General features: G+C 43.0%; 1 protein-coding gene, 1 long non-coding RNA gene and 1 pseudogene across 2 annotated transcripts; all 3 read left to right on the top strand.

Annotated features, from left to right (window-relative positions):
- The first annotated feature begins 601 nt into the window (after positions 1–601).
- LOC123967900 lies at positions 602–1,566 on the top strand. Its single transcript, XR_006824368.1, has 3 exons — positions 602–683; positions 847–970; positions 1,065–1,566. It is a non-coding gene; the product is annotated as an uncharacterized LOC123967900 (long non-coding RNA).
- A 3,205-nt stretch (positions 1,567–4,771) lies between these two features.
- Positions 4,772–11,196, top strand: LOC123968100 (annotated as a pseudogene).
- A 9,245-nt stretch (positions 11,197–20,441) lies between these two features.
- On the top strand, positions 20,442–22,355 carry LOC123967892 (urokinase plasminogen activator surface receptor-like). The gene is made up of 5 exons (XM_046044235.1): positions 20,442–20,496; positions 20,875–20,994; positions 21,075–21,221; positions 21,530–21,637; positions 21,769–22,355. Exons 1-5 carry the CDS (start codon positions 20,451–20,453, stop codon positions 21,969–21,971), a joined length of 624 nt encoding a protein of 207 aa, XP_045900191.1. The 5' UTR covers positions 20,442–20,450; the 3' UTR covers positions 21,972–22,355.
- Positions 22,356–26,768: the final 4,413 nt, after the last annotated feature.

The raw sequence follows: 26,768 nt of genomic DNA, 5'->3' as shown, positions 1-26,768 counted from the left end.
GTGGACCTTTTTTCACCAAGCTGCTTGGCAATTTCCCCGTAGCCCTTTCCAGCCTTGTGGAGGTGTACAATTTTGTCTCTAGTGTCTTTGGACAGCTCTTTGGTCTTGGCCATGTTGGTAGTTGGATTCTTACTGATTGTATGGGGTGAACAGGTCTTTATGCAGCTAACGACCTCAAACAGGTGCATCTAATTTAGGATAATAAACGGAGTGGAGGTGGACATTTTGAAGGCAGACTAACAGGTCTTTGAGAGTCAGAATTCTAGCTGATAGACAGGTGTTCAAATACTTATTTGCATCTGTATCATACAAATAAATAGTTAAAAAATCATACATTGTGATTTCTGGATTTTCTTTTTTTAGATTATGTCTCTCACAGTGGACATGCACCTACGATGACAATTTCAGACCCCTCCATGATTTCTAAGTGGGAGAACTTGCAAAATAGCAGGGTGTTCAAATACTTATTTTCCTCACTGTAGGTGACTTTTAATGTCATCCCACCCCACTACCATCCCAGCTTAATGATATCAAAATGTAAGAGTTTCTCCTTTAACATCCTCCCTCATTCAGTGTTCCTCCAGAATAAGGCCAGACAGGACGATTTTTCCGCCCACAGAATCTTAAGAACATGCATATGGTGGTGGACAAACTAATGGCCCACTCACATCTCAAATAAAAAGGTTAGAATCCACAAGAATATTCTCTTCATACATATTTTGAATCTGAGTTAAGATAGGACAACACAATAGCAACTGTTTTGGGCCAATACCATGAGATATTTTGTTTGCAGATTTCATTAACAATATAGTTGATTAATTACTTGATAGGTTGTTTTGTTTTTAGGCACATTGTCCGTGCTTGACTGCAATATCTTCCCCGGTTTGGGGCAAGATTACCTGAACTGAAGTCAACATGTTCCTCCTTCCTGTGCAGGAGAATGATGGGGAGGATAATCTGACTAAAGCAGGTTATAGAGGAACTTATCTTTGCATAATACTCATTACATAAAACTCAACTGTCCTCCTGTGTAAGATGTGAATTCATCTTTGTACCATGCTCAGGATTGGGAACCTACCCGCTGTTCTCTCTGCTGCTGGGGTACAGAGGCCATCCTGCCTTCTCCACAATGGTTTCAAAACTCCGTAGCCAAATACTGGCCATGGCCCGCTGTCAGCTGTCACACATAATCCTGAGTGGGAAGAATTGGAAAACACATTCGTCTCTACCCACCTGTTGTGGTACTGCAGTATCTCCCCACTACCTTGTGTTCTTTTGTTCCCCCTGTAGGTACCAAATTCGTGCTGCCTGCCGGATCCCTATCTGCACATGCACAAAAGTGGTCCTGTCTGTCAAAGAATGAGCCGTTCCATAATTACTCGTGTGTTGTTGACTGTTTTCATATCAGGGAGTCAAATACTGACGCTTTCAGAAAGGCTGACAAACTGCTATTTGATCATAGTATTTGATTCAAAAGGTACCCTTCGGTGTGCGTATGAGACACCCTGTCTAGACCGGAAGCGCTAGTAGCTAGCTAGGTAGCTAGCTATGTTACTATAAAAGGCATTGACAGCTTCCCAAAGCCCCTTACCCTTATCCTAACCACAGGGGGCATGTGCCCAAACCAAAAGTTATCACATTATGATACCACCTTCCATTTATAATGCTATAAATGTCATTCATATACTAGAAATCATAAAAAGAGTGCTTTACAGGACAAAAACAATGTAAAACAATCAAACAGGAGAATAGAAATGTTTCAAAGGTGAGGGCATCATTTCCACTTAACGTATTTTTTCCACACAACAGAATTTCATTTTTTACTATTTTTATTTGTTGTTTTACTACCATTAATATGGAAAACACAATAATCAATTGCATTAATTTAAATGTAACTGTAGCTAAAAATACAGATTAAATTATATATATATATGTTTTATTTTTTAAACTTCATTGGTTTCATGTGAATAAAATTTGTGGACTGTTTACAGGTTCCACTACGCAGCTCGTATCTGGGGTAGGGTGAAAAAGCCTCGGCCCTCTCTGAATACAGCTGCCTGCTCTGCTAACACCTCTGATCTGCTGTTTTATTTATTAGCAGTGAAAGCTCTTATTTCCGATAATCAGGTTACATAAAGAGAAATGTGTCTCTGAAAGTGGAGACCGTGGTTTGCACCGTACAGGAGGGATGAGGGAAACCGGAAGTCTGATGAAGATGCAGATATAATGCAGGGCGACACCAACTGCTGTCTACAGACTTTGGTGGGAATCCAGTCTCACTGCTCCATGTCAGATAGTTGTGCACGCTCCCCCAGGAAAATGTAATGATCGAATGTCACAGCACTGCACCCTGTACAACAGTGATGAGAAAGAGAGAAAAACAATTGTCTGTAGAGGTTTGAGCAAGATGTGCTAATTTTTTTATTTGCCAGTCATTATTAAACATGTGATTTTGCAACTGCAGTTTTGGTGAATGGATGTTGCACACGTGTTTTCTGAGAACATATAGCCTCCTGTACGTTTTTTTGAATTTTCTTTAAAAACACTGATAAAAGAATAATTGCTAATTACTCAGAAATAAAAGGAAACTTGTGAAAAAGTTTTTATGTGTGGTTCTTAAACTGCATGGTGCTTTACGTTGCACAGGTTTGTTGCACTCCTCTCTTACAGTTCAGGGCAAGTATGGTGTCAATCTCTGCTAGCATACGGTATTAAATCCTTTCACAAGAGAGAGCATAGCATTACACTATAATACCTATATCCAGGCCCGCCGATAGGAATTTTGGACGGGGGACAACATTTTCCAAACCAGGCCCCTCATCGACACCCAATCCAGCACCACCTCGACCAACTTTTTAGTTCTATTACAAACGTGTGCAATTTCAAAGAAGCTCTTGGCCATTAGCCTTATAGTGACACAGATGGAGTCCCTAACAATCATTTCCAAATTCAGTGTTATCTCATCTCATCCAGGCTATGCTCACATATATTCAATTACGCAGTGTGATTATAAAGCACAAAAGGTCATTAGTTTTTTTTAATCTTTCAAATTAGACTGTGACAGTTATGTTCCTGTTATGGGATTGCAAGGTGTGGGGACAGAGAGGACCCAAATGCAACGTTTGGAGGGAAGGAGGTTTATTGAGGGAGAAAGGGGTAAAGGTACTGGAGTGTAGGAAGAGGTGGATGTCGGGAAAGCACAGGCACGGGGAACCAAGGAGACAGGGGGCCAGGGAACACTGGGGCCGAGGAAGCGAGGAGAGGCGGGGGAACAGGGAGGACGCCGTGAGGGAAGTCCGAGGAGGAGAGGGCTGGTGGATGAGCCCAGCCGACTGAACGGAGAACGAGGGTGAGTGTACCTGGGAGGGAAACAGACAGAGAGACAGGGTTAGGGACGACAGCGACAAGGCACAGGTAGTTGGCTGGGCTCAGGAGCAGAGGGAGAGAGAGCACACAGGGGAGAAAACACAGGGAGGCAGGCAGAGAACAGAAAACCAAGGAAAAAAGCAGAAAAACTGATAAAAAGGAGAAAAAACCAGGACACTCACCGTCAGCCGGGCTGTCACCACAACAGTTCCTCCCTTTAACTTAAAACAGAGAGAGAGAAATTCCCTTCAATGATTTGCAGATTAGAGAAAATTAAAATCAAACATTAAAGAGATTTCTGCAAAGCATTAAATCATACAATTGAATTATGACTGAACTAATAAACATACTTCATCTATCAAATTAAATCTTGAGGACTACATTAATCAAAGTATTGGTCAAAGTATGTAAACTGAAATGGAGTATATGGCTGTGTCAGCACTCTGTGTTGCTTTTAGATATATGCTATCTTTTCGCAGGTTGTTTATTTGTCATTATACAACACAAGGCTGCTGTATAATGAAACAAGTTTGTACTCCCTTCATGCTGCACACACAGAACTTAACAAATTAATATTTGAATACACATTAAATATATATATATATATATTTTTTTTTTTCTCATGCCTTTGTCTTTGGGGAAGTAACCTCTTTAAAGATGACTGTGCCACTTTTACTCACCTCAATGCTTTTAAATCATTTTAATTCAGTTAGAAACTCCTGCACTTTAGCTGGTGTGTTTCAGAAGGTTTCTGCTCATGTTCAAAACTTTCTGCACATTCAGAATCTCTCCCACATAGGTTATCTGTGTTCTCTGACAGGTCCAGAAAAAAAGCCGTACTACTACGAGAATAACGTCATCATTAATGAGAAACAGTTTACCTGCCCTATACTCTGCTGCGCATAAGCCTGCGATGTTGCTCTGCTGATTTGGCCCCTACAGACCGTCTGCAGACACAGAACCGTTTGGGACTGTTGGCTACAACTGGATGAGAGGAGGAGGTGGATAAACGAAACTTACTTGAAACACTTTTGATCAGACAGAAATATCAGAACAAATCCACACAAATGTTCACTTCAGCACCTCAGATAAAGTGCAGCTCACAGTACCAAACAGTCTGTGCCTCAGATTTTAGATGTTGTTTTGCAAAAGAATTCTTTCAGTTAGGCTATTTACCGCGACTCACAGCGCGAGATCGCATCGCATCAGCTGGGTGGAGTCAGTTATGTTTTTCACTGCGTGAGAAAATCGATGTGTAGCGTGAGAGCATGTGAACTTTTTCAACTGCCTGAGTGTTACACTCAATGCCTGAGAGTTGGCAGCTCTGGTGTTACATTAGGTTAGGTTAGGTTAAGCTAAAGCTTTGCTAGTCTGCCTGTTAGCTCCACACCTTCACCTGTCAGACATGGGCTACATGGTGCTTCTGAACACATTTTTTGGCCAGAGATTTGGCCATTGCCTCCCTATGACTTTATTCTTCTGTTTTGGCTGCTCTTTTTTGGGCCTCTTTTTAAATCTGACACCTGAATGGCCAAATGTTTCGACCGTACCATTTTCACAATAACAGCGGGGGCGAGTTATCAGATGACATGTTTGAAATATGTTATAATGATAATAATACATTTATTTATCATGTAAATACATCTAAAAGTTTTATTAAAAGACAGCAAGTAAAGTGTGTAGCTTGATCATATTTAAGGGTTAACCATAGACCCGCATGGGCCCCCCCTAGACCTCTGCCTATATCAACACTATAACAGAGAACAGGAAGTGGGAGATAACTTTCATTTTCTCTGAATCTTGTCTTGTCTGAAGTCTTGAATTTCTTTTTTTCTAACAGCACTGACTAAGAAATGAAAATGAAAGTGTTGATGCTGATGGAGAAATACCTTTTGAGCAAAGCATTATTAAAACAGCCAATCAAACCAGTAGCCTACATTAGGTTTCAGGTGAACAACCCTTTGTAAAATGTTTTGTATTACATTTTCAGATGTAGGCCTACAGTTATTGAAATAGTTCAAGAGACTGAAAGTATACATGCTGTATATCTTACCCAACTATATTGTAAGTGTTGAATGGGTGACGTTTACCATGCTTACCTACCTCAAATAAACATGTAATTTATATTTTCAAGGTAGAATGGAAGGCCTTTTAACAGTCAAATTGTCTGCCTTGTCTGGCAGCTGAAATTAATCCTGAAACAAATCCAAGAACTAAATCTTACCCCAATCCTTGGTAGTGTGCCTCTTATCAAGAGCATGTGTCTACTGAACTCATCAATTTTATTAGATGAACTGGGTGATTATATGTTAAAACATACAATCAATACCGCGATATTAATTGTAATTTTTCTCAGTGTGTGAGAATATAGTGCATGTAAAAAGTGTGAAAACATCAAATCAGTTTTCAGTTAATCTTAAAGGCTTTTTTAAGTTTCACATTTTGTCACAACAGAAAGAGAAATGGGGGAGTGGTCTGAGGATGGAGCCAACGCCTTCTCAGGAGAGCTTCTTATAGCTATAACAGATCAAACTAAAACTCAGTTGTATCCTGCCATCACACAAAGTATCTCCTTACGCTGATCTTTGGGATTGTGCTTCTCCATAAAGGCAAGTTTGTGACGATTGGGGACAGAATGGACCCATATGCAACGCTGAGGGTTTCAAAGGAGGTTTATTGAGGTGCGGCGGCCGGGGATGGAGTTTAACGAGGAGCAGGTGTGGGTAGCCAGCCAGGCTCCGAAGTGGAGAGAGGGAGAGCACACAGAGGGAGAGAGAGGGAAGGCACAGGAGAAACCAGAATGGGAGGGAGGAAAGGAGAAACAGGACACTCACCAACAGCCGGGCTGTCACCGCAACAGGGGCCCCCACCTCAACGGACGCCTCCAGGCGGACCCCCTGGTTTGTCCGGGTGAGCTCGGTAGAAGTCGGTTAGGAGGGAACGGTCCAGAATTTGGCTAGCGGAGATCCAGGAGCGCTCCCCCGGGGTTGTAGCCAGCCCAGTCCACCAGGTACCGGTAGCCTTGGCCTCTATGTCGCACGTCAAGAAGGCGGCGTACAGTGTAAGCGGGGTGACCATCGATTATCCGGGGAGGGGGAGGCGCTGCCACTGGTACAGAGAGGGTGCTAGTGTAGACAGGCTTGATCCGTGAGATGTGGAAGACCGGGTGGACCTTCAGGTGAGGAGGGAGGGTCAGGCGAACTGCGGAGGGGTTGATGACGGCCTCGACGGGATATGGGCCGATGAACAGGGGGGCGAGTTACTTGGAAGTGGTTTGCAGGGGGAGGTCTCTGGAGGAAAGCCACACTTGTTGTCCTGGCCTGCGATTGTGGACCGCGGTGCGCTGCAAGGCAGCCGTGGCCTCCCTCCAGATGCTGCGGCAGCGACGGAGGTGGGCCCGTACTGACGGGACCGCCACCTCCACCTCCAGTGATGGGAACAGGGGGAGTTGGTAGCCCAGAGAGCACATGAAGGGGGACATACCAGTGGCAGCGCAAACCTGGGAGTTATGGGCGTATTCGATCCAGGGGATTTGAGAGTTCCAAGAGGCCAGGTTTCTGTATGCCACACACCTGAGTGCTGAGTTATGGGCGTATTCGATCCAGGGGATTTGAGAGCTCCAAGAGGCCAGGTTTCTGTACGCCACACACCTGAGTGCTGCCCCCAGGTCCTGGTTGACCCGCTCGGTCTGCCCGTTGGTCTGGGGGTGGTAACCTGAAGAGAGGCTGGCAATGGTGCCAAAGGCGCAGCAGAAGGCTCTCCAGACCTGAGATGTAAACTGGGGACCCCGGTCGGAGATGATGTCCAGCGGGATGCCATGCAGGCGGAAGACATGGTCGATGAGAAGGCGGGAGGTCTCCAAGGAGGTGGGGAGTTTGGGTAGGGGGACGAGAAACGGTCGACAATGGTGAGGATGACTGTGTTCCCGTTGGATTTGGGGAGACCGGTGACGAACTCTAAGGCGATATGGGACCAGGGGCGACCGGGAGGGGGTGGAGCAGACCAGCGGGCAGCTGATGGGAGGGCTTGGCACGGGTGCACACCTCACAGGCGGCCACAAAGGACCGACAGTCCTTATCCATGGAGGGCCACCAGAACCGCTGGCAAAGTAGGAAGAGGGTGCGGGCCATCCCGGGGTGGCAACTGAATCTGGAGGCGTGCGCCCACTGGAGAACCTGGGAGCGGACGCTCGACGGGACGTAGAGGCGATTAGGGGGCTGGGTTCAGTGGACTGGACGCGGCAGACAGCGGATTCCTCCACTCAGACTACAGAGGTGACGAGGCAGGTGCGGGGTAAGATGGTGTCGGGGGGGTCCGGGGGAGTGTCCGGGGAATAGAGCCGGGAGATGGCGTCTGGTTTAGTGTTTCGGGATCCAGGGCGGTAGGAGAGTGAGAAATTTAACCTATTGAAGAACGGGGCCCACCGGGCTTGGCGGGAGTTTAATCTTTTTGCGGTTTGGATATAGGAAAGATTTTTGTGATCTGTCAGAACTAGGAAAGGGTGTTCAGCCCCCTCTAGCCAGTGCCTCCACTCCTCCAGGGCCAGCTTAATAGCCAGCAGTTCTCGGCCCCACGGTGTAATTACGTTCGGTGGGAGACAGACGGCGGGAGAAGAAGGCACAGGGGTGAAGTTTGTTATCCTTGGGGGTGTGCTGGGAGAGGCTGGCGCCAACGCCCACGTCCGAGGCGTCTACCTCAACCACGAACTGAAGGGAGGGGTCAGGGTTGGTGAGGACGGGGGCGGAGGTGAACAGGGACTTGAGGTGGGAGAAGGCTGCAGCGGCCTCTGGAGACCAGGTGAAAGGGACCGAGGTGAAAGTGAGACGAGTGAGGGGGGCGGCGACGTCGCTGAAGTTTCAGATAAAGCGGCAGTAAAAGTTAGCGAAGCCGAGGAAGCGTTGCAGTTGTTTTAAAATGAATTACCGGGGGCCCGGGCGGACAGGAGGCAGGAGGAGTGACAAGAAGTACTCCAGTTCCTGATCTTCCCCCGCGACCAGTCGATATTGGGGTTATGAGTGATTAACAAGGGGAGACCAAGAACCAGAGGAGCGTCAGGGGAAGAGATCAGGTGAAGGGCGAGGGACTCGTGATGATTTCCGGAGGTGATAAATGGTAACCGAGGAGTACGGTGGGTGACGGTGGTAAGGGGCTGGCTGTTTAGGCCCGTGGCGTGAAGAGGGGTATCTTAAGGGGACCTGGGGGATCTTCAGCTGGTGAGCTATTTCGCGGTCCAGGAAATTCTCGTCCACACCCGAGTCAATCAGGGCCCCGAGAGGAAGGGTGACATTCCCCCAGGAAATGGAGGCATCGAGCAGGACTCAGTGGTTGGGAGAGGGGACTGCGGCCTAGCTGCATGGGTTCAGGAGACGGTGGGGCAGGGAGTACGGGGGGAACCGGGATCGCTGGTGGGACCAGCGGAACGGACAATCGGAGCACGGGGGACGGCAGGACAGAGGCCCGAGACGGTTTGAGGCCGGAGCGGGAGGAGGAGGAAGTGCGGGCGACGCGTTCCCTCTCTCTCTCCCGCAGACGGTTGTTGAGATCAGTGGCTACCTCGACCAGGGCGTTGAGACCCTTCGGCGTGTCCCTAACGGCCAACAGGTCTTTAATCCGGTTGCTAAGGCTGTCCAGGAACACGCACCGGAGGGCCTCATTGTTCCAGCCCGAGTTGGCCGCCAGAATACGTCCACCGAGTACTCTGCCACGCTCCGATCACCCTGTCGGAGGAAGAGGAGGCGACCCGGCGCCTCTCTTCCCCGCACTGGGCGATCGAAGACTCTCCGCATCTCCTCAACAAAGGAGGAGTAGGAGGAGAGGACGTGGGGCTGGCCCTCACTGACGGCTGTGTACCAGGCCAGGGCCCGGTCGTGGAGCAACCCAGCGACATAACAGATCTTGGCCTCGTCGGACTGGAAAGACACTGGTTGCCTCTTGAACACCAGGGCGCACTGAACCAAGAAGCCGTCACATGTGCCTAGAACGCCGGAGAACTTGTCAGGATGGGAAATGGGTGACTCACGAGGAGCGTCCGCGCCGGCAGGGGCGCTCGGGGCAAAGTCAGCGGAGAGAGAGTGAGGCAGAGACTGAGAAGGGGACAGAGGGCACGTGAAGCAGGGGTCGGGGAGCCGCGCGCTGAGACGCCGCACCTCCTTGCCCAGGGAGCAGAGCGCGTCGGACACCGACTGGAGACGGGCCGCATGCTGATCGAGAACCGCCCCCTGGGAGGTGACGGCATGGATGACTTCCAGCGGAGTGGGGTCGGTGGAGGGGGGAGGAGAAGGGGAGCGTGCTGGGTCCATAGTGGCTCGATCGTTCTGTGACGATTGGGGACAGAACGGACCCAAATGCAACGCTGAGGGTTTCAAAGGAGGTTTATTTATTCACAGGAGAAACCAGAATGCGAGGGAGGAAAGGAGAAACAGGACACTCACCAACAGCTGGGCTGTCACCGCAACAAAGTTTTGATTTTGATTTTTTTTTTTTACTATTTAATCTTTAAGAAAAGCTGGATTGTAATTTTCAATTAATTTACTTCAGAGTTAAGTTGTTAAATGTATTTTATCCTTATCTTAAAAAAAGAGATGATGTTTTTGACTTATCTAAGGTTTGTGTTTCATCAGCCTACACCCTGAAATGTTATGAGTGTGTACCGGGAAGCTCAGGAACTTGCACAGAAACAACTAAAGAATGTCCCTTAAGTGGTCTGCTTTGGCTGACGAGTATATTGAGGGCTTTGGAATCTCCAGAACCGTCATTACCAGCAAGTGCTGCACCTCCGACCTCTGCAACGCCCAGCCTCCTGCTGGTAACTTACCTTTATGGTTATATTGTCTTAAGTGAACGCGAAAACCCCCAACTGCCAAGTGATGCTGCACAATAGCAATTTGTGTGTGTGAGTGTTGGAGAGAGAGAAAGAGAATCTCCAGATTTAAGTTGTTTTATTGCCTAATCATGTTCTTAATCATGTTCCTGTATTTGGAATAAATCTGTACATTTTGTATGTCTGTTCATTTAAAAGCTGGTAAACCTCAACTTGTTTATCTGCAAGGAAACGGCAACAAATCCATAGCCTGCGGTACAAAAAACTTTGAAAAAGGCTCTCTATTCTTCTTTACCTCCCCAAACAATATGAACAATATATGTTCTATGTTACAGAACCGAGTAAATCTAATCCCAATGGTAAAAAGTGCTTCAGCTGTGATGGTCAAAAGTGCACCGCAACTCTAAACTGCGAGGGGAATGAGGACCACTGCATCTCAGCAGCAGGTAACAGGCCTAAGACATCTAACTCTATTTCACATCTTTGCTCAGCTCTGAGGGATGCTTAGTGATTGTACTTGATGTATTAGGACTTAAAACTCACATACATTATTTTTATTCTCTCAGTGAACACAGGAGGTGTACAGACTACCGTGAAGGGCTGTGCCTCCAAGCAGATCTGCTTAAATACAATGCAAATTCACAGATTTCAGGAGCCATTGGACCAGAAATTAGCTGCATGTTCTCTTAACTGGTGGAGTCGCCAGCATCACTGCTCAGCGTTTTCTCTCATCTCTGTATGGCCTCTTAGTGTTCCCAACCCTTTATTTATTCTTTCAAGCGACGAGTGAGGAAGTAGAAAGTTTAGCATTTTCCAAGGGCAAGACATGATGGATGTGTTCAAAATACCTTGAATGAATATAGGGTACTCTGGAGAACATGGGTCAGTTGTAACACGTCCCATTTCTCCAAACAAGAACAAGTTATGAATCTCCTTATTCACTCTGCACATGCTCAGTTCAGTCTTTATTCTACATGGGAAAAGGTAGCACTCTGTGACAGGCATAGCCGAATTTAGAAGGTAAAAAATTATTTATTATTATGACATTACCTGCTTTGTAATTAAACTCATTAAACTTAAATCATGTTGTTGAAGCCAATTTCTTGTGTTCAATTATTTTAGCATTTAAATGATTTATTTTGAGAATAGTCATTTGGATTTATTAATTGTTTATGTATTTAGCTGTCCTGATTAATTAACTCAGATTTCAGCTGTGGAAGGAGGAAGAGGTGTGTCTGGAGAGGTCTTTTGGGTCTGAACCTAGGCGCGGACACTAATGAGAGAGGACCAACACAGTCTTTGACCTCATGTTAAGTTTGAAAGCCTTTATTGTTGTTCGTTTGTTTTTAAATAAATAATCAAAGGAAATGAGCGACTCGGGCTTGTATTGTAATTGGTCACTTACACATGCGAGTCAGACGTAGAGCCCTGTAACCTGGCACAGCGGTCTAAATTGAAAATGGACAAAACACATGTTTATTGTGTGTCTGTAAAGCAAGTTGTCAGTGATAATGTTTTAGCTGTAAGGTATGCTACTTCATGGCAACAAGAGTTTGGGTTATTTGTAACAACAAAGAAATTTAATTGTATATACAGTATATGTAACCATTTCCACTCTTGGTACCCTTCAACTGTATCCAAAAGTTGATTCAAGTTTTAGAACAAAATAAATTTGTGTCATCAGCAAATAAAAACAAATTTGAGAATTTTGACACCTACAGAGTACAAAGAGCTTTGGACCCAGCACTGATCCTAAGGTAGCTTTTCAGCTAGGAGTATGTTACCCCTCTAATGCCATATCTTTCTTAATGAGTAAGCCACGATCAATGGTATTGAATGCTTTTTTGAGATCTATAAATACTCCATATATACACACTATATACTGTATATTTTTTGTCTATTGCAGTTGAGATACAGTTGAAACCAGAAGATTACATCCACTATATAAAAGACATGTTGCTTTTTTGCATCACTTTTCATGGTTTATGTCCGTTAGGATTACCAAAAATTATTTATATTTTGCAAAATGCCAGAATAATGAGAGAAGGATTTATTTAGACAATTTTTTAAATTACTTTTGTCAAAGTCAGAAGTGTGTCTTTTTATATGTAAACTTCTGGTTTCAACTGTATTTTGTACTAGTTCCATTACTGGCAGTGAAGTATCCCTCTTAACTTTAAATCCATTTTGGTGGTCATTTAATAAAGTATGTTTATCAATAAAGTTATAATGTAACTGCACTCCGTGGGTTAAGCAAGATGCAGAGAGTCTCGACTGATGTCTTTACGGTTTCTTTATTTCTTTCTCCATATCCGTAGTGCACCGTGAAAACTCGTTCTGCTTCCCAAGGACGTTAAACCAAAACCTGGCAATTTCCTTTGTTACTTATTGCCTATAAGTTTGGCATCTTTCCTGTGTGCTCCCGTCTGCTTGCTCTTCATTTCAAGTATATCCAGCTGCAGCCCGCAGACCTGATGGAAATTGACGGAAATTGAACTTCCAAATATGGTTTGTCCCAGAAGACACCGCACATAAAACGTGATGACGTTAATCTCGGCTCACGTACATTATAGATCCTAATGTTAACCGTTTTATTCTTTAGAGGCCAACAACAAAACTTTAAATACACTTCTGAGAAGTTTTGAGGCGAGAAATCAACTGTGTAGATGTCAAATATTGGCAGTCTGACGAAAATTGACAGCAAATCGAAAATGTGTTCAAACGTTGACAAATGCCGACCATGGTGCCGGCGGGTGTCAATATATAACTGCAGTAACGTTAGCGGAGGCTGCACAGCAACACAATGGAGGTTATCTGCTACCTATCTGCTAGAGGCTGATGTGTGCTACTGTAGGGTTAACGGTAACCGGTTGACATGCACACAATCAATAACTTTGGGCACACACCCTGTGATGGTTAGGGTAAGAGTAATATACAGGAAAAGTTAACCAGCTCCCCCAGGTCCAGTCACACAGACCACTGCAGCCAACACAGCAGACATGTACAGCAACCGCTGAGTAAAGTAAATTAAATATTAATGCATAATGTACACTGATTGGTACGTTGACACTTATTTATCGGCTCTATTTTTTTTTTTAACGGCTCTGCGTGGCCCGAACGAGATAAAGAGGGACGAACCATATATGGAAGTTCAACTTCCGTCACGTTTGTCTGCGGGCTGCAGCTGGACCCTTCTCATCCATACAGTCTATGGCAGTAAGACTTTGGTTTGAGTCATCACCTAACTTTTGCAGTGACTCTTGAATTCTGGCGTAATTCTGGTGCACTGCTTTTGTTGCTTGCGCGTGTGCTGACCATCTAGTGTCTGAAAGACTTTTTAAAGTCTCTATCCTGTGGTTGTCATTAGGCTCTAAACCTGCTTTAACTGTCTGCCAACGGGATGTGGATTTGGAGATAAAATATTAAAAAGTGTCTGTACAACATTCCACCGTCTCAAGGCAGACTGTTCAGCCCCACTAAATTGAGTGTGTGCGCGGCGCACGGTACCCACTCAACCTGTTTAATCCCTCAGTCCAATATTCACATTCATTCTCAAACTCTTTTTTTAGTTATGAATTTATACACCCAGCTTCAGCACAGCGCATTACATAAGTGACCTTAGCCTTTCTGTGACTCTCTGATCCTTCGTGTTCAGCCAAACGCGTGGCGGCATTTTTCCAGTCACTATAGCCTGCTGATAGCCTGCAAATAATGTACGTGCAAAACAAAACACAGTGCCCTTTGAAGGGGAATAAAGCAACCATTCTCTTGGCACAGTTTTGCCATTTGCCAGCTTCCTTTTAGACAGGGTACCCTCTGTCTCCGACTCCTCATCTGAGTCCAGGTGACCTGGTTGTGAGGCATGGTCATGGTCTGCTTGGAGTTGGGAAGTGTCTTTGCCATAAGTAACGTTAGAGCTAGCTGCGGCTACAGCTGAGGATGCAGTAGTTTCAACCGCGCCAATGTTAGCCGTTAGCTGGCAGTCCTCCTGTGCCTGTGGATCTTTACCTGGTCGACTAGATGAAGATTCGGCAGCCTTGAAATAACCAGTCAATTTTGGGATTTTCTTTAGAAGCTCTTGGTCAGGTTGTTCTTTCAGCTATTGGGCTTTCCGTTTTTGTGCTCCACTATCGTATTTTCTATCGGACATCTTGCCGCTTTTGCTGTCCTGTAGCACCCATGATGTGGCCAGGGTTCATTGGGCCAGCTGATTGGGTAGATGTGGCCCACATCTACCTTATTTTTCAATGTTTTATATGAGCAAATGTAAATTAATAAAAATATCCTGGCCAATCCGGGGCCTTTGCACACGTGGGGCCCCTAGGCTGCAGCCTAGACCAGCCTGTGCATTAATCCTGTGTATAGGCATGCTTCAGCTGCAGTGTTAAAACCTCTTCATGCAGTCTATCATGCTCCCTTGTGGTTTATTACGGGTGCCAATTACAAAAAAACACACACCATTGTCTTCTATACTCACTAGTGGGGTGGGATTCTTTGGTCGCGAGGAGAACTAGGCACAGGTTATTATTCGTCTAAAAGGCTATAATGCATAAACTTCCCAGCTATCTGACCACTAAAATAAATTGGAAAGTCGGTAGGTATCAGACGCATTCCAAAGATTGGTTGGTCTTAGAAATTCCCTGAGCCCATTCCAAGCTAGGGAAAACTACCTTTGAATATAATGCCGCGAATTCTTGGAATAAATTACAGGAAAAGTTTGAAATAGATGTCCTGATTTCAACAGGACAATTTAAAGCAATGTGGAATGAACACTTTCCTCACGAATGTAATTGTTATCTGTAAATTGTCTGTTGTTTTTTTATTTTTATATCTGTTATGAATATTTGTATTCTGTTTGCTGTACACAGGGCTCAGCTGTAAAAGAGACCCCGGTCTCAGTCTGATTCTCTGTATAAATAAAGGAGAAAAAAAAGTTGCTGTCCTGAGGCTGTTGGGGCTGGGGGTTACTTGTTTTCAAGTGATTGTAAAATGTAATTGATCTTTTTTGTATTTTTAGTATTTGCCGAGCTCTGCTCTGCCTTTCATTCTACCTTGAAAATATAAATTACATATTTTTTTTAGGTAGGTCAGCATTGTAAATATCATCAATTTTGGCACTTGTATATGTAGTTGGGTAAGACATACAGTATGTATACCTCTTTCAGCCTGTTAGGCTATTTTAGTAGCTGGATATCTGAAAATGTCTAAGAATTTTCTGTAGTCTGTTTCAGTGTTGCCGTGTTCACTGGGAGGTTGCTGAGCCCGGTTCTATTTCACGCTCACCTGACTCTGGCTCTGGAGCCCATTCCAGCGGTGCTCCCCACCAGCATTCCCAGCCCCGACCCTGAAAAACTCCTCCTCCCACTGGTCCAAAGTTCCTGTTCTAGAGGCATAAACACCAACACTCTTCAAGTGCTCGAGCTCCCAGTACAGCATGGTAAGTCTATGAAAAGGAAATGTCAAATGCCGTTTTCATTTTCAAATTGTTACAAAATTGCATTTTCATATTGACTTAAATATTGGTTCCATTAATGTAAAATCAGTTTGCATTGTTTACATTGCATTTCAATTTTCAAATTTGTATTAACATTCGAAAATGGTCCTCTTTACATCAGAATACAACTTTGAAAATAAAATGTCAAACAGTTTTTGTAATTTTGTTTTAACAGAATGCCCATAACAGTATGTGACACGGAAAAAATGCAAAATGTGGAAGTGCATTTTCAAGTAGGCCTATATATTATCATTTTAATATTATCCCCTATAGGCTTCCATATCCTCCACCCACACTTCTCAGTGTTACTGACCAGCCTGGTGAGATGTGTGAAATCTGTCCCTTGCTTCAAGCTTCTGTAACATGAACCTTAACCTGGACCTGGATCTGCCTAACTACCTACCTGTTAGTGGAGCTAATTAGTAGAGTTTCAGGAGCCGGACCACACATCAGTCATGTCACTGCCAGCATTTCCATAAATACCCACACATCTCATCTACTCTTCTTGTCTCTCACATTCTGCACCCCTCCCCACACCCCTTTCTCTGTCCTGTCTCCTCATCTCCTTCTTCCTGTCCATAGGGTTATAGGGGGTCAGCCATGTGATAGGAGGAGGCTTTATTGCCAAGTAGTGTTTTACACATACGAGGAATTTGCTGTGGTGATAAGGTGCTACACGTAGACAAACATACAGTCAACATAAATAAATGTAGAAATATATAAACGACGTGCCAGGTCTGTGCCCGACACGAGATGAAACAGTATTTACATGTGCAGAGACATTTGTATCATTTGCAAGGGGGGAGTGTCAGAGGGGGACCCGAGCCTTGTTAAATTTTCTATTATGAAAAAAGTGTTTGCCATGTGATGCCAAAGCTTCACTTTCGGATGTGTTTATGTCATTTTGAATTTAGTGTTTCATTTTGAAGGAGATATGAGGCATTTTGCATTTTGTGTGAGCAGTTTTGGGAATTTTGTGTACAGTTTTCTAAAAAAGGAGACATGGTTTTGAAAATGTGTGTAAGCAGTTGTAAAAAATTGTAAATCAAAGACTGAGGTATCTTTTTTGTTTCTGTATATCATATAAACAATATATACTGACTTCAAAGTGATAAGATACATGTATAAAAGTGTGAATGGACTAATCTACTGATGACTGATGCAAATTATTTTGATCATCCCAAAGGAAGAAATGTATTTCTAAATGTTCTTAGATTTATTGTAAGCTGTTGATGCCTGTCCTCAAAGAACAGATCACCTTTAACTGTTCAGCCTGTCTCCATCTTTTATTGTGTATTTGTTGGTCGTGTAACTAGCACGGACTGTGAAGAGAGTAGAGGGACAGTTTGTGGGAAAGAACTATCAACAGTGTACCCCTATCTAGTGGACAAGGATTTTATAACATGCAGTTTTATGGGTCAGACAGCAGGAAAATGCATATGAAAAACAATGAATATAATTTGAATTTAGGACTTGTGTCTGGGGATCTCTGAATGAAGCTGAATACAATCAAGTTTTTCATTTTTAAAGACTGAATGTGACTATACTGTAAGTACAATTTCTATATTCATTCAAACTACTATGTTATTATACATAAATTAATGTAAAAAGGCTTAAAGGCCTACATTTTTGTAAGGACAGTCAGATTCAATTTTAAAATGTTGACGGCAAGTTCTCCATTGCTAGATCCCATTGGCTTTAGAAATAAAATACAATTAACACACCTTTACATAGAAAGTGTGTGAGTGATGTACAGTGAACTATAACACTAACAACACCAAAGAACTCATATTAGACTTCGGGAAGAAGCGTGAGGCAGACTTCACCCGACTTGACCCCACCATGAATCGATGGGGCACAGTCTTTTAAACTCCTCCTCCTCATTTCTGAGGACCTCTCCTGGTTAGCCAACACTACCGCTAGGCCTACAATTTAAAAAGCACGACAGAATCCCACTTCCCGAGACTGCTTTGGAGGAATTATACAGGACAGAAGCTGCTGGTGGCCTTTCACTGGGCGTCCATCGAGAGCCTGCAGACATCATCACAGGCTGTTCTGTCCTCTCTGGAGGACATTGCCACCTCACGCTACCTCAGCAGAGCTAACATCATCATAAAGGACTCCACACATACCCAGCCACCCCCTTGTCCGGTATTTTAGAACTACCGCATCCTGTTTTGAATCACTACGGGACGCTGTTTGTCCCGTATTTCCAAGTTGTCTTTAATGTAGCATCCCATGCAAATCATCCCACCTGCATTCTGTGAAAACGTGTTTTCAACTGATAAAATAAATACATAAACATGGTGTTACTGCAAACAATGACAAATATTTTAGTCAAAATCTGTGTTCACACCACCCTTCACAATTACTCAAGTTCATTAGCACATTCTCACCCTGTCCATCAACAGCCACATCATAAGCATTGCAGCATCCACTGGTTATGTGGAAAGGATCTTTTCCCGAATGACCAACAAAGTGACAGCAAGAACAGGTGCTCTGTGGAGCTCATGAGGAGTGAGCCCTTGATTATTCTCAACTTTGAGCAGTCCTGCTCATTGTTTTACTGCAGCTGTTTGAAAGACAAACAACTACTCAGTGCTGCGCAAGTCGTGTACTTCTGACAAGAAAAGATTTATAAAACATACTCCAATACTGCACACAAGGCCTACTACTTCTAATCCACTGATGTTCATGATGTTCATGGAAGACCCTTTGCAACGGTCTTTGTTTTAGCCTATTTATAATTAAGTTTTGCACATGTTTATTTAATAAGTTAAAAAACAAAGTTTACATCTCACAAGTTCCTCCAAAAGCCTATTTTTTGTGGTCTCACTGTCACACATGTTTGGCCTCTGTTTATTATTGTCATAGCTGTGTGTTCAGCTCTGACAATATGACTACTAGTCTGTTGAGTTGTGATGGAGAGAGACTGAGTTCATCTGTTCACATTGATTTCAGTAGCAGATAGCAGATTATAATGTCCAGTGGTATCAATCTTAATACTTTCATGAAAACATGTTTTAAGTTATGATATACCACCACTGGCACACCATGGAGCCAGTCCAGGCCAGGCCCCCGAGGGATGTGGCCCCCGCTGTGGCAGGCTTCCCTTATTTTTCTTTATTGAAGGTGGCAAATCTTCATTATACTGTTGTTTTATTGATTTTATTGTTTTTAGAGATTATCTACTTATTGTTCTATGTTTTATTGCACCAGTAGAATGGCAGTCGTAATTTCATTGTACGCTCGCATAAAATGACAATAAAGGGATTCTGATTCTGATATATTCATTCAAACTACTATGCTACTATACATAAATTAAAGTAAAACAGGCTTAAATATATGTCTTTCTGACCATATCTGTGCAAATGAGTGTAGAAGGATGTGCATTGTGCATAGACATGTGGCTGGAGAGGAAGGACAGAGAGACAGACTGTGGCGTGTGTTCCATGTGTTCTGTGTGAAGAGTTCCTTTTTTTACTCAACTAGGCTTGTTCGCCTGGTTATTTTTCTACTTTTCTATTTATTTATTTATAAGGACAGCCCACATTAATCAACATTAATGTAAATGAGCCAGTGTTAGTCTACTGGCTCATTTTCAACTGCAGTCCTTCGGCAAGATGTTTTGAAACCTTAAAAATGATAAAATATACAGTATACAGAAAGTACATCCAGACACTATAAAAACAAGAACAATAAAATAGAACAATTCTCACAACATAAAAACACATGAAACATCCAGAAACATCAGTACAGTTATCGCAGACACCATTTAGACACAGCTAGCCATGCAAATAACACAAAGCAACAACACACAACCTACTTTTGTTACATGCAAACAAAAGTACAATAAACAGTACATATAAAATAAAATACACTATGCTGACAACCTGAAGTATTTTTGGTTTACGACACAGCACATAAAACTCTTGTTTCATGAATACAGAGAAGTAAAAGTTGTACTGTAAGAATGCATCTAATAATGCTGGTAAGAATTATTTCACCATGCATGGAAGTCACCACAGTCACTCCTCTGCGAGTGGCAAACATGGTCAGTATCTGCAATGGTGCAGTCAGTTGATAAAAAAATTTTAATCACTCCAAAAATAGAAATAGGCTGCTGACTGATAACTTGTTTCAGAAAACATTTAGGCCTCCAATTTTTAAACAGCCTAATGTTAAAGAGAAGGGCATCTATCTAACTATCCATTAATATATCTACCTATTGATCTGTCTTTACATTCTGTCTTCCCTCCTTTCATGTTTCCTGAGCTACGAACACATTCCTCATGCACAGATGTTTGATGACTGTTTTTATCTTTGTGTGTGGGCATACTGGGTGGATCCTGGCTGTTCAGCATGAGATATATTTTCCTCAATGTGTGAACACCACATGTAAAACCTGTGTGAACGTATTCATCATTTTGTATTTTACTGCTCCTGCAATAAGTTTGTCTTTCTATGTACATATATGTGTATGTATATATGTTTACGCATAATTTTCCATCGGGCTGTCTCTGTGTTTTAGCTCTTACAGCTACGGCTAGATACCTCACAGTGCACTACTGTTCAGAACTGCTAAAACGGTGCTTATTTAAAAAACTAAACTAAGAACTTTAAAAATCATAAATTCAAAGATTCAAAATGTGTCACTAGTGAAGGAGGAATGAAGGAGTGGTCTGAGGATGAAGGCAACGCCTTCTTAGGAGAGTTTCTTATAGCCCTGACAGATCAAACTAACACTCAGTTGAATCCCATCATCACAAAATGCATCTCCTTACTCTGATCTTTGGAATTGTGCTTCTCCCTAAAAGTAAGTTTTTGATCTGTTTTTTTAACTATTTAATCTTAAGGAAAAGATGGATTGTAGTTTTCAATTAATATATTTGCACTAACACATGCTACAGACACGGGTCATTTAAGGTTGCATGTTAACATCCCACGTTTCATTTTGCTGCTATTCCTCTTTGTTTGGTCAATTTCCTATTATGTTGTAGTTGGAAAATAAACAACAAAAAATTCTCTAACACGTTAGAACTGCTCTTGAAATCCATTCCTACTGTATAACCATTTCATTTGAGCTGTGCTTAAAATTTTGATGAATTTACTTCAGAGTAAAGTTGTTAAACTTATTTTATCCCAAAAAGAAAAGGTGGTGTTTTTGACTTATCTGAGTTTTGTGTTTCATCAGCCTACACCCTGACATGTTATCAGTGTGTACCGGGAAGCTCAGGGACCTGCACAGGCACCACAAAACAATGCCCTTTAAGGGCTCATCAGTGTCGCGCAGCAAGAATCACTTCATATATAGGTAAGGTATCTTGTAGTGCATTGTTTTAATTGTAACATCTTTGCATGGCCCAGTTTACAAAGGTTACTCTTTTGTTGCAGGTGATTCAAAACTTGCTGATGTCAACATAAAAACTTGTGCTTTGGATGAACAGTGTCTTGAGGGTGCAGTCAACTTTGGTATCACCAGAACTGTAATTACCAGCAAGTGTTGCGCCACCGACCTCTGTAACTCCGAGCCTGCCGCGGGTAACTTTGTTCTTATTTTCTTAACTTATTTTCTATTGGTGTGTGTGTGTGTGTGTGTGTGTATGTGTGTGTGTGTGTGAGAGTGTATACCACAGTCCATATCACAACTTGAGACAATATGTTTGGGGCAGATATTGTTAGAGAAACGTGATGAGCCAGTACGAGGAATATTCACAGCTCTTTTCATTTTGTATATCTGATCATTTAAAAGCTGCTAACTGCTCTAAAGAGGTGGCTTCAAAAAAGATCTTTGCGGTCACCCCTCTATTTCCCTAAACAACATAAACAATGTATGTTCTATGTTACAGAACCCAGTTTAGCCAGGGACAATGGTTTAAAGTGCCACCGCTGCGATGGTCAAAAGTGCTCAACTCTAAACTGCAAAGGGAATGAGGACCACTGCATCTCAGCAGCAGGTAACAGGCCTACAGCATTAAATGTCTGCCTCAGTTTCACATATTTTCTCAGCTCAGAGGGATGTTTAGTGATTCTAGTGTATGTATTAAAACTTAAAGCTCACACACTAACACTATTTTCATTCTCTCAGTGAACTTACGGGGTGAAAAGAAGATCATGAAGGGCTGTGCCTCCGAGAAGATGTGCTCAGATACGGCAAATGCACAGATTGCAGGAGCCATTCCAGGAGAAACTAGCTGCTGTCAGGGTGACTTCTGCAACAGTGCCAGCAGCAAAAGTGCTGGCCTTCTGCTCCTGGTGGCACCGTTGTTCTCTTTGGTAATGTTCTCTTAACTGGAGGAGACGGAAACATCACTGCTCAGTTTTTAGCTCTCATCGCCGCATAGCCTCTTAGTGCTCCCACCTATTTTTTCTCATTTCAAGTGACGAGTGGGAAAGTAGAAAGTTTAGCATTTTCCTTTGTCTCCTGCCTCATACAGATTTAACCTGCTTATTTTTAATATGCTTTATTTTTTGCTTGTTGCCTATAATGATAGTAGTGATTGTCTTGCAAAGAATAGTTGTCAACAACAACTCTTCTTTCTAAAGTAAAACAAGGAGAATGTAAAAACATGTTCATGCACAAATCTTTCCCGAGTGCTATTATTAACCTGAAACCTATTTTCAATGGAATTTTGATGAAAATTAAAATAAATACATTTCTTAAAATCCTTTTAATATTTTTCTGTGTTCTTAATCCTTTCTCAGTCTTATTTAAACATTGAAATAACAAAATGTAGTGACATTTGCATCATATAACAAGTAAGGATAGTATGTTTTAAAGTTGGTTCATGGAATAGTTAACAACAAAGCATTGTGTACAAGAAACAGTAAGTAAAAGTGTGCCAGAATTACAGAAGTAAAAGCTGTGACAGAAACCTGCCAGATAACAAGAGCCACCAGAGATTTGGTTTAGTGTTTTACTTACAACTTAGAATTTTTATATTTAGCAATCGTTTGTTTGTTCATTTGATTGTAACCCACGTACGATTTAAGGCTTTTAACCAAAGTAGTATAACTATAGTAGTATAGATATTTTAATGAATCAAACAAGGAAACACATTCTCACTCCCAACTCGTTACATATGGACGCTTGGTCAAGACTCCTTGGCTTCGCTTTTTAATGACCTGGTTGCCCCTTTAGTGTTGTTTTTTGACACGCACACCTCCATGATCAAGTTAGTGATAATAATTATGCTTCTGGCCCACCCATCCACCCCAACAACCTCAACCAACTGCTTACTCTGACTTTTCTGTTATATATGCTACACCTATCTTTACCATTCACAAATGACACTACAGGGCTTCCCCCAGTGTGTTACAACCTGACACCAAGACCTGCTTACATATGTGGCGACTTCAGAGTGAGAACTGGTTGAACAAGGACAAGACATACCAGTAGCGGAGTCAGGCTTTTTGAGGTGCAGGGCTGAAAAATGTTGTGGCAGTACACAGAATGGTGCTGTATTGCATTTTCGCCACCAGAAGGGCACCACAGAGTGCACCTACTTCTCAAGTGATTAGAAGGAAATAATGAATTAGGAGTTGTATGTGTTCACCAAAGAAAGCAGAATCAACAGAGAGAAAATTAGAGAAAAGCATATTCAGTATGTTTATTCACTGTAACAGGTGCAAAAATTCACTTAAGTGACAGCTGGTTGGCATTATACCTTCTTTAAATTAAGTAAATAAAGCTTACATGCATGACCAACATCACTTCCCACAATACACAGAGATACAGGTAATGTGCAATATGTGTATGAATGTAAAATAGATACACATACAGGACACGATTGCTTATATACTATTAAATTGTTAAATTGTTTGGTAGTCCATCATTACGCCAAAATGCTGGCTTGCTGCGCTGTATGAAAGGTACAGAGACGGAAAGGGGGGTCCGATTTGATCTGCCTCTGAGTCGTGAACGTTGGTAGTAACAGAGCCGGGACGATGTCTGTGTGAAAAGCCACAGCTGGCATGCTGGTGTATTATACCTAACAGTCTTTTTCTACAACGCTGGTTCCGGAAAGCCGGATCGCTATGTCAAGACACACCTGGTATTATGCTGGAAACATTTGTTCAGTATGAATGAGCAAATGCGGCATATTGGCGGATATTCTTTCCACATTTTTTGTGGGATCTCTGTATGAAAGCAGCTGCAGAGCAGATGAGGTAAGAGGGAACAGGTGTGAAGATTGGCAGGTGATGAGGGCACTGGGTGGATGGAATGAATTGAGGAGGGACAGAGGAACAGGCTGTGACAAGTGTTATGTGTATTCTGTGGGAAGAGTTTTTACTCAACTGGAATTGTTCATCTGGTTCAGCCAAAACCTGAAATATTTTGAGTGTATGCCACTGTACACAAAACCCTAGTTTCATTAGTGCAGTATGTAAATAATAATTCTGGTAAAAATTATTTCACCATGCGTGGAAGTCACCACAGTCACTCCTCTGCACGTTGCAAACACGCAAGTGTCAGTATCTGCTATGGTGCAGTCACTTGATAAAAAAACTGAAATTGATCCAAAAACGGTTATAAGCCGCTGACTGATAAGGTGATTTAGAAAACATTTAGGCCTCCAGTTTTAAAACTGTTTAATGTTAAAGAGAAGACATGTATCTAGCCTATTGATCTATCGAGCTACCTTTACAGTCTTTCTTCCTTCCTTTGATGTTTGCTGATTGACATTTACTTGTGTTACGCAACCATGGAAATATTCATCATGCACTGATACATGATGGCTGCTCTTATCTTTGGGGCACACGAAAGGCTTGAATAAATGCATGAAGTTAACCATACTGGGTGGATCCTGGCTGTTCAACATGAGATATGTATTCCTCAGTGTGTGAACACAGCCTACAGCATGAAAAAACTACAAAGTATTTTATTTTTTATTTTATTGGTCCTGGAGTAATTCTGTGTTTCTATGCATGGCTTTTCCTGCATAGATAATTATGAGCCAGTTGCCTTGGTCCCACCTGCAGCTCTCGACAAAAACTGACTTCAGTGCTTCAGTCATTTTTTTTACTGCGATTGCATCGTTACGCTGACGTGGTGACGCTGTATTGTTATCTGATCGTAATCAGAACTGTGCACCAGTAAAGCACCAGTAAAGCACTTTCTCTTGAGGAAGAACAAAGCAGGTGCTGAAGCCACTTTTGATGTTTATGTGTGCACGTGCCTGCACGTCTGTAGCATGTGTATGTGTGTTAATTGAAAATTACAATGCATCTTTTCTTAAAGTTTAAACAGAAACAAAATACAGATAAACTCATCCAAAACTTGCCTTTAGGTAGAAGCACAATCCCAAAGATCAGCGTAAGGAGATTTTGTAATGGTTAAGTTTAAGTTTGATCTGTTATGGCTACAAGAAGATGTCCTGAGAAGGAGTTACCTTCATCCTCTGACCACCTCCCCTTTTCTCTTTCTGTAGTGACAAAATGTTTAGCCTTGTAGATTTACTAGAAACTGAAGTGATGTTTTTAAAAAATATTTTAGGCACCTTTGTAGCAGTTCTGAACTGTAGGGCACTACCTACCGTTGTGTCTAGCTGTAGCTATAAGCATGGTCGTTAGGCCTATTTTAGGGGGGGTTGAGGAGCGAGGAGGAGAATCCGGGTGAAGAAGTTATGGAAGATGATGAGAAAGCTAATCAGAGAACAGAGGAGGTTAGCTCGAATATACTCTGGAGTGGAAGCATAAACGGACAGCTGCGGACACCATGGACACAAACTACTTCTGTTCTGGAGTCAGCTTGGTGGAGTTGTTCCACACACGCACAGTAGATTGGCTGGTACCCTAGTTGCGTCGTGGTCACAAAATTGGGGGAGGCACGCGGACTTCTGCACAGAGCCTATGCGTACCCCTTGTGATGACGATTTTTTTTGTCACGCAGACCTTCTCGTACTCGCAAGGCTGAGACATGCCGAGGCTAGCAGCCAGTGGCAGTCTGGCCATCTGGAGTGGAATAAGTCCCAATGGGCCGGGCCGGTGGGCCATCTTCCTTAGCCTATAGGCTACTTTTTTACTAATAATACTAAAAAGTTGGCAGAAGGTTGAGTGACACAGGCCAACTCGCCCTTCTCCCCAGGCTTGTTGGTCTATTCCATTTGAACGTCTATGCAGCCATTAGCCCCGCCCCGGTCGTCTTACTCATGCACACCACAGTGACACTGACAGCTGGAGAACGAGCTACAACACAAAATGGAAAAAGTTTGAAAACGTTAAGGGTCGGACTGAAACGTTCAGAGACAAAAGAGTCAAAGGTCTTTGCTGAAATGCAAGTAAATGTAAAAAAGTAACCAACCTGTTCCATATTAGTAATACTAAAAGGGTTGCTTCCTGCTTTCTTACAGTGCAGATGCTTTGCTGCTTGCTCTTGCCTCTGCTTGCATTCTTTTGCTTAAATTCTCTTTTTTTCTGCTAGAAATCAGCAGCTCTTGGATACTTTTAAATCATTGGGACTGTCAGATAAAGTTGGCTCTTACCATACTTTAAAAACTTTTATGATCTTTATGATCTATCTCTCTGAGGAGTTATAGCTAATGCTAATTAGCAACAAGATGCCCCCCTTCTCCACGGACAACTTCTACAAACTTTTACAGAAAATTGCAGTGCTGGAAACCAAGATCCACAGGTTGGAAGTGAATGTGGAAGTGAATGGACTATGTGGGAAGGACAACATTTTACCGTGGACCCAAAGCAGTGGACAAGAGCATGCTAACATACGGCTAATTAGCACCAACAAGACTACCAAGAAGCAGGAGGCCTGTGTACTGGGTAATAAATCTGAAAGTGGGAGTCCTCCCTGGAACGCTCTTGGTGCAAAGCCTAAGAGTAAATCATTTCCTGGGGAAATGGGAGGACGAGAAACAGGCAGAACCCAGCGCCCTGAGATTTGTGATGCGACTGGCTGGCCTGCATTATCATCCAGGCAGAGCGCCTCTTCAATCCCTGCTCTTAGTAGAACACAGCCGTGGACAGCTGCGAAAGGGAGAGTTAGCAACAAACCTCCCCAACAACCGAGTGTGCAACAGCAGAACAGATTTTCACCACTATTGCAGGACCCGGGATCTCCATCTGTTGACCTGG

Source organism: Micropterus dolomieu, linkage group LG03 (assembly GCF_021292245.1).
Source record: "Micropterus dolomieu isolate WLL.071019.BEF.003 ecotype Adirondacks linkage group LG03, ASM2129224v1, whole genome shotgun sequence".
NCBI lineage: Eukaryota > Metazoa > Chordata > Actinopteri > Centrarchiformes > Centrarchidae > Micropterus > Micropterus dolomieu.
Note: the sequence above shows the minus strand (reverse complement) of the source record. Positions and strands in the feature narration are given on the sequence as shown.

What these genes read in the sequence shown, in the direction of transcription:
- LOC123967892 (XM_046044235.1), top strand. Translation starts at nt 20,451, where the DNA reads ATGCATCTCCTTACTCTGATCTTTGGAATTGTGCTTCTCCCTAAAA. An exon ending in AAGAATCACTTCATATATAG is followed by an intron (nt 20,995 to 21,074) that starts GTAAGGTATCTT and finishes CTTTTGTTGCAG; the next exon opens with GTGATTCAAAACTTGCTGAT. An exon ending in CCACTGCATCTCAGCAGCAG is followed by an intron (nt 21,638 to 21,768) that starts GTAACAGGCCTA and finishes TCATTCTCTCAG; the next exon opens with TGAACTTACGGGGTGAAAAG.